The sequence below is a fragment of the Macrotis lagotis genome, chromosome 2, assembly GCF_037893015.1.
Source record: "Macrotis lagotis isolate mMagLag1 chromosome 2, bilby.v1.9.chrom.fasta, whole genome shotgun sequence".
Taxonomy (NCBI): Eukaryota; Metazoa; Chordata; class Mammalia; order Peramelemorphia; family Peramelidae; genus Macrotis; species Macrotis lagotis.
The window spans coordinates 319,174,374-319,188,354 of NC_133659.1; the positions used below are offsets into that span (position 1 = coordinate 319,174,374).

The 13,981-nt window shown below is 39.7% G+C and overlaps 1 protein-coding gene across 6 annotated transcripts in view; it reads left to right on the plus strand.

Moving 5' to 3' along the window:
* Window positions 1–13,981, plus strand: part of ANO4 (anoctamin 4) — a 413,892-nt gene that overhangs the window by 288,078 nt on the left and 111,833 nt on the right. For 4 of the 6 annotated variants that reach the window (XM_074226672.1, XM_074226675.1, XM_074226674.1 and 1 more), the window contains one exon: window positions 2,845–2,889. The exons of the other annotated variants lie outside the window; for them this stretch is intronic. In XM_074226672.1, the coding sequence (XP_074082773.1) occupies window positions 2,845–2,889 (45 nt within the window). The remainder of the gene's footprint in view (window positions 1–2,844; window positions 2,890–13,981) is intronic. 6 annotated transcript variants of the gene reach the window in all.

The following is a 13,981-nucleotide window of genomic DNA, read 5'->3' on the forward strand; positions in this document are numbered from 1 at the left end:
TACAGTTTTATTTTTTTCATTTTTGTTCTCTGTCTTATATCATATCCTTTAGCTCTGGGCCTTTTAAGGCTTGCATAAACCAGAGGGAAAAAAAAGAAGTTTTTTGGATTTCCAGAAATTGTTTACCTTGGAGCCAGTCATTCATTACAAATTTTTATATACTAATCTTGCTGAAACATTTGTTGAAATAGTTGCCCGCAGTAAATAAAAACACCACCAGACTCTGAGCCAGAAAAATTATTTTTGGTGCAGAAACTAGATACTGAACTTAGAGTCATCAGTGATTTCTGTTTTCTTCAAATGTCTTTAATGGGGGAATGTGTTGTGGACTTTATGGAAGTCTGATTCAGTCTTTGAACCTCTTCTCTAACTAATATTTGTTGGGGTTGTTTTGGCAAGGCAATAGGGTTAAGTGACTTACCCACAGTCCGGCAGCTAGGTAATTAAGTGTCTGAGGCCGAGTTTGACTCCAGGGCTGGTGCTCTGTTCATTGAATAATGTTTCAAAATATATAAAATAAAATGTGGAATTCCAAAGAAAACCAGTAATAATATGAATAATAATGAGTTAGCTCATTATTGCTCCTTAAGTTTTACAAATTATTCCACTGATTTTCACAATAAACTGTGAGGTACAAACTGTTCTTATCCCCATTTTATATTTGAGCAAACTTTGGCAAACAGCTGTTAAGTGACTTGTCCAGGAGCACTGAGCTAGTAAGTACCAGAGACAGGATTTTGAACTCAGGTATTCCTGACTCCAGATCTATCACTCTATCCACCAGCTGCCTAATTTTTATGAAAATAGTTAAAATATTTAAATAGACTCAAGGCTAAAGAACCCTTTTTTAAATGATCTGCCAAACCCCTGATATAGATCTCTGTAGTGAGGAAATTCTATCAATGCCAAAGGATCCTTTTTCTGCAGTCTTAGAGAGTTGCTTTACCACACTAAAGAGTTCAGTGACTTTGGAAAAGTCTACCTACTATCCCACACCATCATTATGTGTCAGAGGTAAGGTTTGAACCACCTTTTCAGCTCTCTATCCTCTACTTCCATATTGCCTCTTTGCTATTTGGAAAGGTTCTATCGACTACATTAGCAATACTTTATCAAAGCCTTTCCTCGGACTACAGGAGTGGGTTCCCAAAGGTTCAGGATAATCAACCTGCCTAGAACAATCTTTATTTTTCTCTTTGTCTTCAGTCTAGTTTAATATAACAACTAAAATGCACATGATAATTACAAGTAACACCTTAGCAATTTGGGGCTGATTGGTTCTGTATACATATATACTTATATAGATTTTTTATGATTTCCTTTATCCTGAACGTTGAAATTCCAAGTTCAGTCCTCTTTGATTTATCGTCTCTGCAGTGTATGCGAGACGAAGGGGAAAAACAGTTATAATCACTTTTATTGTAGGAAATTGCCAATAAAATCTGCTTCTGAATCATGTTTATGGGCACTGGGAGATCTTCAAGTTTGCCTAAATATGCAAGATAAGTTATTTGGAGCAAAACCTTCATTTCCAGAAGTGAGATGAATCAGGAGCAATAGAGAACATATTGAAGCTGTCTTGGTTAAAGAACAAAAATCCCCAGTGAATGATGGTCAAAATTAGGAGCAAGAGACCAGATTTCAATAAAGCATCCATATTTATGCTGAAAAGAATGCTATTAAACACTTACACATTTGATCTTTCTCTGTCTCTGTCTCTCTATTTCTACCTCTCTCCCTCCCTCCATCCCTCCTTCTCTCTCTCTCCCATCTCTTTCCTTCCTTCCCTCCCTTCTCTCTGTCTCTCTCCCTCCCTCTCCCCATCTCTCCCTCCTTCCCCTTCTCTGTCTCTCCCCATCTCTTTTTCTCTCCCTCCTTCCTCCTCTCTCTCACCTTCCCTCCTGCCCTCTCTCCCCATCTCTTTCCTTTTCTCCATCTCCCCTCCTTCTTCCCCTCCCCCTCTCCCTCTCTTCCTCTCTCTCCCTATCTCTTTCATTTTCTCTCCCTCCTTACTTGCCTCCCCTTCTCTGTCTCTCTCCCCTCACTCTCCCTCCCTCTCCCCATCTCTCCCTCCTTTCCCCCTCACCTTCCTGCCCTCCCTCTCTCCCCATCTCTCTTTCCTTTTCTCTCCCACCCCCTCTCTCTCATTATCTCTCTTACCTTTCTCAAGCTAAGACCACTGAAGAAGGTCTCATATAGATATGTATATTTATTTACACACACACACACATATGTTGTAATGCAACAACTTGTATGTTGACAACTTAATTTCTTTGTTGACTTCCCGGGTCTACCCCCCCCCCTTTCAGTCCATCAGGGTCAACTTGCCTTAGATTATATAGTTTACAATGGAAGTCTCGCCCAGAATTTGCATTTCCCTGGAGAAAAACTAACTTCTTAAGACAGTCAGCTCCAGGCCCCCCCCAGCTGTATCTGAGAGCCTTCTGGGAGGTCTCAGTAAATACTGGTCTTGGAAAACCAGGTCATTAGAAAGCGTCTTGAGCTGAAAGGGACTTCAGAGGCCAATCCCCTCCTTTTCCAGCTTAGGAAACTGAGGCCCCGAGAGGTGGTGCGGAATCCCTGTGGCGCCAGTGTCCCGGGTGGGAGAGAGCAGGCCCTGGAAGAGGAGATGAGCAGCCACTGCCCGCAGCCCCAGGGGCTCCTGGGGTTTGGGGAGCGATGGCCCCGAGGTGCCCTTGCCGCTCTCACTGTTAATCTCTTTTAGTCTTTTCCTTCACCTCTTACAGGCTTCTATCTTCAATCTCCTTTCCTTCCTTGCTAGTTCAAACTGTAACTGACGATGGGTTTTCTTCTCGACTGGCTTCATTTTTGCTGTTCTTCCAGGAGAAAAATCTATTACCTGCCCCGTCGGTACAAGTTCATGAGCAGGTTAGTAGCCGTTCAGCCCAGGTGGCATCTCTTTGGCCCTGCCGGGGCTGACAAGCTGGGACGATGAGGGGATGCGCTTCGTGCCAAAGCCTGCCACATGTCCGATTTAAAAAAAGACTTGTTTCCCATCCTCCTGGCATAAAAGGGAAGCCGGGCTAGAAATGGCCTTCTCCAAGCCTTCCCTGTGCTAAGCCAGTCAGCCAGACCTGCTAGGAAATTAATCCAGTTTGCAACTATATTGGGGGGGGGGGGGAATCATCCGTTCAAGTGCCTAAGATCAGGTGAATTGGTGCTTTCCAATTTGGAAGGCTTTGAACCTCTTTGACTTGAAAGATGTGGGGTTTTTTCCTCCCAGTTAAAATTCTTTCTCCTCTACTCTGAAGTCCTTGAAAGCTGATCTAAATAGAAACAGATTAAATCGTATTTGACAACCCTCTTATGAACTGATTGCCCCAGTTTGGTTCTCTTTACGGCTCTCTCATCTCAGATTGAGAGCTGTTGTATTAGCAAAGTTGGCAAATAGATAACTTTGGCAGAGGCCAGAACCCACCCTTTTTGTGAGAACAGCTGTATTGTTCAGTGTCGCAAATACTCCACATCCTCCCAAAGCTTGTTTCTTCTGATTGGTTAGAGGGAAGAAAGGGGGGAGGATGGCAATGAAATGTTCTTTTATGGTTCCCTTAGTAAGCTTTAGAATAAGAGACTTTAAATTTCCAAATCACAATAGTTCTTTTTTTCAAATGAGTTAATTAGTCTGACAATTAATGGATGTTTTTTTGAAAAATTTAATAGTTCATTTCAGCCTAATGTTTTGGGGTTCGGTGTTGTTTTGGTTTTATGTTTATGCGAATAGGGATCAGAATGTCCACAGTTAATGTAATGGTGCTACTTAATGGAGTCGCTTAATAAAATTCTCTTTATTAACTTTGTTCAAGGCTTTGAAGAGAGTTGGCCTGTCTCTATAGTTTAAGGATCTCTAGTTTTTAACAGTGAAATAACAGACTCCAACCCCTCAGTGACGTAAGAGATAATCTGTAAGAATTGCTATGGCTGAAAAGTTCATCTTTCGGCAGTCAGCCTGGTGATGAGTCTTTCCACAGGCAGATTGGTCCTTAGGTAACAGGTATATTAGGCCCATACTTGATCTCCAAAACAGTAATTTGGCATCCAACGAAAGTGCATTGTGATTACTTAGAGTTCATTATTAAAAGAGGCATCATGGCTACAAGAGTAATTGAGAAGTGTTAGAAGACCATGTTATTTATCTCGGACCTTCTACATACTAGGAGATTGGTCTTGAGCAAGTCATCCACTTGGGCCTCAGTTTCCTGGAATTTGATTCATTAAAGGCAATTGGGCAGAGGAGTAATACAAGCCCAGTAGTCATCCTCCATCCCCTTCACAATAAGATTGTGTCCAGTTTAAATAGCTTGAGCTATTTTTGGCTGTTATATATTCTGAAAATAAAAGAAAAGAAAGTGATTAAAAGCATCCAGGGAACAATGAAAGACTCTCTATTACACCTTGATGTACTCCACTGAAATATGAATTGAACCATAAGACTTTATTAGTCCCTCAAGTCCCCAGTCCCTCACATTCATTTCTTGTGGGGCAATGATATACTAAATAGTCTTCCCACGTTTGATTTTCCTTTGCTCCATTTCATTCTTCATATTGTTGTTAGGCTGTTGCAGTCATGTCCAACTCTTCATGCCCCCAATGGGGTTTTCTTGGCAGAGACATTGGAGTGGTTTGCCATTTCCTTCTCCAGGTCATTTGACAGATGAGGAAACTGAGGCAAATTAGAGTGAAGTGACTTGTCCCAGGTCAAATAGGAAATGTCTAAAGTCAGATTTGAATTCAAGCCTTATAGTCTAACCACTGCACCACCTAGCTGCCCTCATTCTTTATACTGCTGCCAGATTAATCTTTCATCTCCACAGACCTGATAGAGACAATTAGAATATGACACTTGGCATTAGGAAGATTGATTCAAATAGTTCTTCTGACATTTATTCACTGTATGACAGTGATTAACTCATTTTAACTTCTTTGTGCCTCTGACAACTTGCTGGGATGACTAACCCTAAGAGCTGCTATCAGCAGCTAGTGGAAGGACTTCCCAAACCAAGACTTTTCTCTATATATCTATTAAAAAACACAGGATTCTGACCTCACGGGTACATTAAAAAAGACCAAAGACATCAAGCTCACTTACCCAAGGTCACACAGCTGTGAAGTGTCAGATTCAGGTTTTTAAACCCAGATCACCTCATTCCAATCCAATTCTCTTCCATTATCCCACATCCTCAGATGGTACCTTCTCTAAGAAACATTCCCTGGTCCCACTAATCCAAAATAGCTTCTCTTTGCTCTTTAATATCTTATAAATCACATTTATGCTCAGTGTATTACAGTGTATGGTTTCAGGTATGCATGTATCACCACCATAGAGTAGGGGAAGAAGTTAGAAAAGGTGCTGCTTTGGACTCAGAAGCCCTGACTCTGTCACCTATTAGCTATGGGCCCTTGGGTTAAGTTTCTGGGTCTCAGTTTCCTCCTCTATAACATAAGGGGGGTTGAATTAATTGTCCCCTAAGTCCCCCTTTCTTTCTGTTCTAAATGGATGACCCTGGGTGAGGCCAGAGTCCCCATACTGATTATCCTTTCTCTTCTACTGTCTCGGACTAATAGGTATACAGGGATATAAAAAGGCACTAATAAGTGACTGGCAAAATAATGGGCAAGTAAATACAATTGGTGATCTACCAAAGGATAATTGTGAGGAAGAAGGAAATTATCATGGGATATAGTTTAGAGAAGAGAGTAAAAGAACAAACTATGGTGATTGGGAAGTTAATGAGTAGTCAGGAAAAGGGCAGAGAAAGAAGGAGTCTCACAGTCAGGTAGAGAAGCAGGACAGTGTGGATCTCTGGAGGCAAGATAGAAGTTAGAATCCAGGAGGAGAAGCATGGGCAGGTGTGGCATAGGCTGTCTAGTAATCAAAGAGGATAAGGTCCTCTCCCATCTCACTTCAAGATCTAAGAGGGTTAAGGAGAGAGAGAGAGAGAGAGAGAGAGAGAGAGAGAGAGAGAGAGAAAGAAAGAATAGATGATAACTATATTGATATATCAATAGGTGATAGAAAAGATAGGTAGATAAACAGATAGGTGATAGAGGAAATTAGAGAAAGAAAGAAAGAGACAAAGAGACAAAGAAAAAGAGAAAAGGGAGAAAGAAACAAAGAGAGAAAGAGAAAAGAGAAAGAAGAGAGAGAGAGAATGAAAGAGAGAAAAGAGATAAAGATAGAGAAAGAAAGATGGATGGATGCATGAATAGATGGATAATAGGTAGCTAGAGGAGAGAGAGAGAGAGAGAGACAGTTGTGTTACCCTGAGCTACTCATTTAATCTCAGCTTCCTCATCTGTAAAATGAACTGGAGAAGAAATAAGCAAAAACTCCACTGTCTTTGCCAGGAAAACCCCAAATGGAGTCATAAAGAGCTGGACACTACTAAAATACTTGGAAAAAATATATATGCACACATATACATAAACACATACATACATGTATAGACATATATGTACAGCTGTTTTGCATTTTTCACAGAAAGCAATTTTGTTTTTGTTTTTTTGCAAGGCATTGGGATTAAGTGGCTTGCCCAAGGCTACATAGCTAGGTAATTATTAAGTGTCTGAGGTCAAATTTGAACTCAGGTCCTCCTGACTTCAGGGCCAGTGCTCTATCCACTGTGCCACCTAGCCGCCCCTGTTTTACATTTTTAAATGTTACACTTTCCATTTAAATACAAAGGAGAAAAAGGACTGTTTCCAAACATGCTGGAAATGATTGATTAGTAGAGTTAGCATCTCCCATTAGATTAAAAGTTGGCCACGAGAACATGGGTTTCAAATTTTGACTCTGACATCTGACTGGGTGACCCTGGCCAACCCAACCTCCGAGTCCCCTCCAGCAACTCTCAAGCTTCAAATTATATGCCATCCACTGATAGAGTGAGTTTTCTCACCTGAGAGTCCCCTTACACCAATGAAATCACAGGTTCAGTCCCTATCCCTGGCTGAGGAGCGACTGGGTATTGAAGAATAAGGAGCGCTGGTCGTTTATATTCTAGAAATTTGGCAGTCAAGGAAAGGAACACAAAAGAAAACAAGAAGGCTCAAGATTGTGAAAAATTAACTTATTATGGAGAAAATTTGAGCCTGTTTGTAGGCAGAGGGAAAAGAGGCTGGAGAGAGGGAGAAGCTGAGGCTTAGAGAAGGGTGATGATCCATAGAATAAGCTATAGGGAGAAAACTGAAGGGAATGAGATTGGGGATACAAACAGATAAGATTTAGCCTTGGAAGGTGGGGTTAGGGGCTGTGTCTTCCTCAGAAATAAACAGAGAAGGGGTGGCTAGGTGGTATAGTGGATAGAGCATCAGCCCTGGAGTTCAAATTTGGCCTCAGACACTTAATAATGAGCTCACTGTGTGACCTTGGGCAAGTCACTTAACCCCATTGCTTTGCAAAAAAAAAAAACTAAAAAAAGGACCAAAAAAACAAAAAGAAATAAACAGAGAGGAGTCAATGCATGAACACACACATTATACACGTATGCACACATACATATAGACATATATATTCACACACACATATACTCATAGTTTAAAGACATTTCATGATTATTAAACCTTCATTCAGATCATTAAAAGACTCACATATCCCAGTGATAATATTCAAGATAGAGAATGTTCAAATGCCAATCCTGAGTGTCTCTGAGTGGCAAGGAAGGAAAATTTGGATCAAAGGAAAGGAAAAAGAAATCTCTCCCAGGCCCTCCAGCCATTATCAGTCCAGAATGTCCTAGCTTCTGGTGGAACAGAACTTAGCTAAAGTCACTGTGACTGTGGGTCTCTGTGACACTAAAAAGAACAATTTCAAAATTGGGGGAAAAAATCATTCAACAAAGTGCTTCCTTTGAAGCCATATTTATAGATGTTCCTCCCACTTGGATTTGTCTGTTTGATGGTTCTCGAATAATCTTCATGAGAAAAGTCAGGTTGGTTAGTCTTTCCCACATCATAATGAGATTAAAAACACTCCCAGTCAATCTCTTTATAAGAGAGAGGTATTGCCACTCTCCCAAGTTGATTTCTTTGATTTTTTTTTATTTTAACCAAAATTTTAAAATGGCAATAAACAATATTTACATAATCTAATCCTCCTATATAAATTATCCTTTAAAAGTATTATCTCATTTGATACTCAAAACAACTGTGATAGCAGGATGCTATTTATCTCTATTTTACAGATTAGGAAACTGAGGCAAAAGAGAGGTTATGTGGTTCACCCACCATCATGTAACTAATATCTGTATTTGAATTCTGGACTTCCAACTTCAAGTCCAATACTCATTACTTTGCCCAATGATAATTTGACATATAGTAAATTTTACAAAGCATTTTTGCATATGCTATCTCATTTGATTCTTACAAAGTCCCTTTTGGGGGGCTTCTTAATGATACTTTGCCTGCTCTTTGCCAGGCGCAGGAGATGCAAACATAAGAATGAAGCCATCCCTACCTTCAAGAAGCTTCCATTCTATGGGGGGGGGGGGGGGGGGGGTAATACAACACATATACCAGCAAATACAAAATAACAGACAAAGTAATTTTAAGAGGGGGGATACACTGATACCTGGGGGTACCCTCATCTAAAGAGTAGCACCTGAGCCATTCCTGTTTTAAAGGAGGTTAGGTGTTCTCCAGGATAGAGGTGAGAGGGGAGCTGATGGCAGGTACAGGAAACCACTGGTGTTCAAGGTGTAGTGGGCCAACCAGTTTGGCAAAAATGGACAAGCCAGTGAGGCAAGAATGGAGAACCCATGGACATGAGTGACATCAAGCAAGAAAAGATCAGGAAGGGGGAGTCACTCTACCATGGAGGGTCTCAAAAGCCAGGCAGAGGATTTCTAATTTATTTTATCCTAGAGACGATAGGAGTTGGAGGTTTTACACTAATATTATGATGGCTCTTCTCTTTCTTCCCCTATAGCTAATCACCTGCTGAGGTCTGACAATTTTATCTCCCCAGTATAGCTTGACTATGATGGTTCAGGCCCTTATTAATCAGTCAATTGATTGATTAATACATATTTATTATCTGATTGCGCTAGATGCTGGAGATAGGATCCAAAGATCTGCCCTCAGACATCTTACATTTTAATGGAGTTTGCCTGGATTAATCTCCCAACAAGTTCCCCCACCCTCATTCTCACCCTACCTCCAATCCATCCTATATGCTGCTACCTGACTTGATACCAGATAAAAAAATGAATTTAGGATCTTGGCAGTCAAGGCCTTGCTTAATGTATTTTCCAGTTTACCTTGTTTTTCACTACTCCTTCCCATCACATACTCTGTACCAAATTGTATCACGTATTGTCCCCTAAAAAGGGTCTGCCCTCTGCCTCTCCTATTCCCTGAAATCTCTCCCATTCCCATTTCTGCCTTTTGACATCCTGCCTTACTTTATGTGCCTTCAAGACTAAGGCCATCACGCAGTCTCAGAGCTGAGAAAGATCTCAGTTGTGACCATACTTACAAATGAATGGTGACTGTAAACTCATTCTAGAACCATCACCATGGATCCTGTTTAGGCATCCATCCTGGAAAAATCTTACATTATGCTTTCCTCTCAAATGCTCATAGAGACAAAATAGTTATTCAGTATTTCTTGAATAAATCATATATTTTGTCTTCTTATCTGAAATCATTTTAAGTTTCAAATTTAACTATAGAAATGCATGGAATTTGTCTATGGACCTGTAGTCAAGAAGCCTTAGATACTAAGAAATATTCTAGGTCATAGGACCCTGGGCAAGTCATGTCACCTCTTTCTAGTTCCATTTCTTCATTTGGAAAATAGGCATTAATAGTCAGTAATCTCCCAGAATTGTCTGTGTTGAATGAGAGAAGTAAAAATACTTTGTAAACCTTAAAACACTATTGTTGTCGTTATCATGGAAACAGAATTGAAATGAAAAGCAGCAAACTATCTGATTCCTAATCATAATTTCAGAGATTTCCATTCAGTCTCTTTGTCAAAGAACCTCCATGAAAACCTACCAAATTGAATCCTTGGGTGGTAGATCTTAAGCTGGAAGGGATCCCCAGAGGTTCCTTAGACTAGCCCCTTTATTTCATAGATGAAGAAACTCAGGCACAGGGAGATGAAGGAACTAGAATGATATATCTAGAATATATAGGACACATATATTACACATATTACATATGTATTACATGTGTTTGCATTACATATACATTATATGGAGGGGGAAGAGAGAGAAAGAGAAAGAAAGAGAAAGAGAAAGAGAGAGAAAGAGAATGAGAATCCTGTTCCTGTATCTTAGGCTAGAAGGACCTCAAAGCATCCATCCATCCATCTATCTATCTATCTATCTATCTAGATATATGCATATACAGACAAAGGTCCATATATACACATACATGAAGTATGTGTGTTGTGTGTATGTATTTGCCTATGTGTACAAATAGAATATTTATATTATTCAGGGTATAACATATAGCATGTTTTATATATATATATATATATATATATATATATATATATATATATATATATATATATATATATATATATATATATACACATACACACAATATTTAAATCTATGTGTGTATGGGCTATATGTAGTTATATATCTTCATCCATGTATATGTGTGTATATATATTTTCTATAGGTAGTGGACAACCCCTTCATTTTGCAGAAGAGGAAACTGCAGATCAGGAAGGTTGTGATTTGCACGTGTAGTAGAGGAAGGATTTGAACACAAGTTCCCCAACTTCAAAGTCAATGTTCTTTCTACTGTGCCCACACCTGGGCTACTTCTCTCCTCTTCTCCCGAGTTGGGCCAATGACTGAATAGAGAAATTGCCCCACTATCCCCCCCCCAAAAAAACTGTAGATTTCAATCTACAAACTAGAAAAATAAATTTATTATTTCCAAAAGCCTTTGACTATTCAATAAGTTACTTTCTGGTAACCGAAACAATAGCCTATTGACCTGGACTGTGCATCCAAGGAGTAGCTGGGACCTGGGAGGATTTGGCCAAAGGAATGGAAAAAGAAACCCAGCCCCACACATCTCTGACAGGGATCAGTACAAGCTGGCTCCACTTACAGCTCTGTGGACTTCACTCTAATTCCTTTGGCTTTATCATAGTTCCAGATCAGAAGTTGAAAACATGACCCTATAATATCTCCCATTTCTCTGACCTGCTTCAAAGGAGGGATATTCCAAATTGTGGCTGTGCCATTTTTTATGTAGACTAATTGAATCCATATGGCAGGGAGGAGAGGAGCCTTTGAATTCTCAAAGACTGTACTTATGGTGAAAAAACTGACTGTATTCAGACTAGTGCTTAACCCGGTGCCTAAAAATGCTTATTGACTTGTGTTTAAATCTGGGCTTTGATTCTTATGATCTATTGGCACCTTGGAAAAGTCACTTCTTTCTGTGCCTCACTCTCCCCTTCTGTAAAATGAAGGGGCTGGTCTAACTGACCTCTGAAGTCCCTCCAGCTCTTGATCTGGAATCTCATGATATTATGATTGGGAAGCCTTCCAGTATGAGCCCTTGGGAGATAATTTCTTCAGAGCAGACTCATCTCCAGGTTGACCATAGGTGTTGTTTAGCCAAAGACCTTTCAGAATCTGCCAGGTCATAGAGGAATTCTGATCTGGATTGGTGCAAGGCAAATGAAAAAATCAAAAAAAAATTAAAAATAGTACAAAGGTGACAGAATGAAGTCAAAAGAGAACTAGACTTGGGACTCAAAAGGTCAGTGTTCAAGCTCCAGCTGGGTCCCCTTGGGTAAAGCATTACTTACCAGAATCTTGGTTTTCTCATTTGAGCAATGGAGATTATGAAAAAAATCTCAAGTGAGATCATAGAATCCTCATTTTAGAGCTAGAAGGGACATCAAAGGCCATGAAATCCAACTAACCCATTTTACAAAGGAAAAAACTGAGTCCCAGAAAAAGAATATGGTTGTATAACTAGAAAGTGACTGAGGCAAGACTGAAACCCAAAGCTTCCTGACTCTACAATCCTCTTTTCCATAAACCACCTGAAATATGCAAATGTACTTTCTCATCAACAGATATCATAGTCATGTTGGCTAGAATCATGATGTGAACCCCTAAAATGAGACAGCTTCTAAAAGGCAGAGAGATCTCTTCTCCTTCCTGCTTGTCTTCCTAAAGCCCAGTTCTCAACATATGGGAAGCATGTAATTAGGGTTTGTTGATTGACTGTGCTTTTCACAAAGGTGTCTCCTTTGTGAGGCTCTTCCCTACTTGGTAGAGGCTACCATGAAGTTTGCTTAATGATGCCTGTCCTAAAGTCAAAATATTTTCTTTCGGGGCAGAATTCAAGACCCTATGTGATTCAGTAGTCTGCCACTTTCTCTCTGAGATGTTCTACAGAAAATCCTTCCTTGTGTAGATGGAAGAATTTGACACCAAAAACAGTGGAGTGTTATCAGTCATTTTAGAGACTAAAATTGATACTGAATCCTAAGATCATAGATCAAGAGCTGAGAAGACATGAGAGATCATCCAGTAAGTCCTCTCATTTCATAGAAAATTTCAAAGAAAATGAGATGGAGTAACCTAACACAAATAGTAATCGGCAGTTAAAGATTCACCAAATATAGACCCATCACAAGCATTTTTGTTACTAAGGGTAAGCAGCATGATGGTGTCCTCAAATCAACTCTATAATTCACTATGTGAAAATAAAATAAAAAATAATTCACTCAAGTCAGTTGAATTGGTTTACTAAAGTGACTTCTACTGAGCTGGAGGACATCTGCCTTGAGTTGATGCTCCTTCTGAATTTGGGGACTCAGAGACAAAGCTCTGTCAGCCCCACCCTGGTTATGAGTCTGCTTTTATCCTAAATCTGTCATCGAGGGTATTATCAGGGAAGAAACACTTACAAAAAGTGTTTATCAGAAGATAAGATTTTTTTTAATTTTCTTCTCTTAAACTTTATAGTATCTTAGGGATTTTTCAGTTGAGCGCTTCCAGTAGGAGTTTAATCTGTAAATAATAAGAATATAGTCTATAATACATTACAGGTTTGGGATTTAGAGGGGGGAAATTTATTTTTGTAGTAGAAATTCTTCTGAACCCAAATCCATATTGTACTATAAAGTAGGAATTATTTCTCTACTGATTACAGTTTGTTACTCTTAGTAATATCAATCAAAACTGCAATGTTGTTAAAATAACCAACAATAAACTTTTTGGACCTGGCAGAGGTTCAGCCTTGCTTAGACTAATTCTCCCATCTGTGAATGCTTTTAGAAAGCTGTCCAAATGATGCTTCCATAGCTTTCCCTAAGTGTTCTCATCTGTAGATGATGGGTCTTGGACTGTCCATAGTCCCTTCCAGCTCTAGAACTAGATCTCAACAGACTTACAGATGAGGAAACTGAGGCTTAGAGAGTTTAAATCACCCATAGAAAGCTGAAGGCCAGGTCACACCAATAACATAGGATTCCTCACTTCCAGTGGAATGTCCTGTCTAATTTGTCATTCATCGCTTGCCTAAGGGCAAGTCTACCATGTCTACCTCAGCTTGGAGACTTGAACTCACAAGGGGATGAAGGAGGCAGTGTCTAAGTGCCATTTTAGGCTTCAGTCCTAAGACACTTGTTTGATTTCCCTCTCATTTTCTTCCATAGGCATTGAAGGTAAAATTTCAGTGGTTGGCAACTAGTATGCTAAAGGAATTTTCTCAACCATAGCCTAGATGGATGTGTTCTTTCTCAATCAAATCAGTACTTTAGGGGAGAGATTTTGAAAGGTGAGGGGATTAGAATCAGGTTAATCTTTCCCCACTGGAGCTTAAAATTGGGGGGGGGGGGTTAGAAAGAACACTAAGAAGTCTTGGATGGCATTCCTTTGCTTTCAAACAAAACTATTCCAGGACTTTAAAAAGTAGAGTCGTAGTCTCAAAGAACTGGAAAGCAACTCAGAGACCATACTTCTTGTTTTTC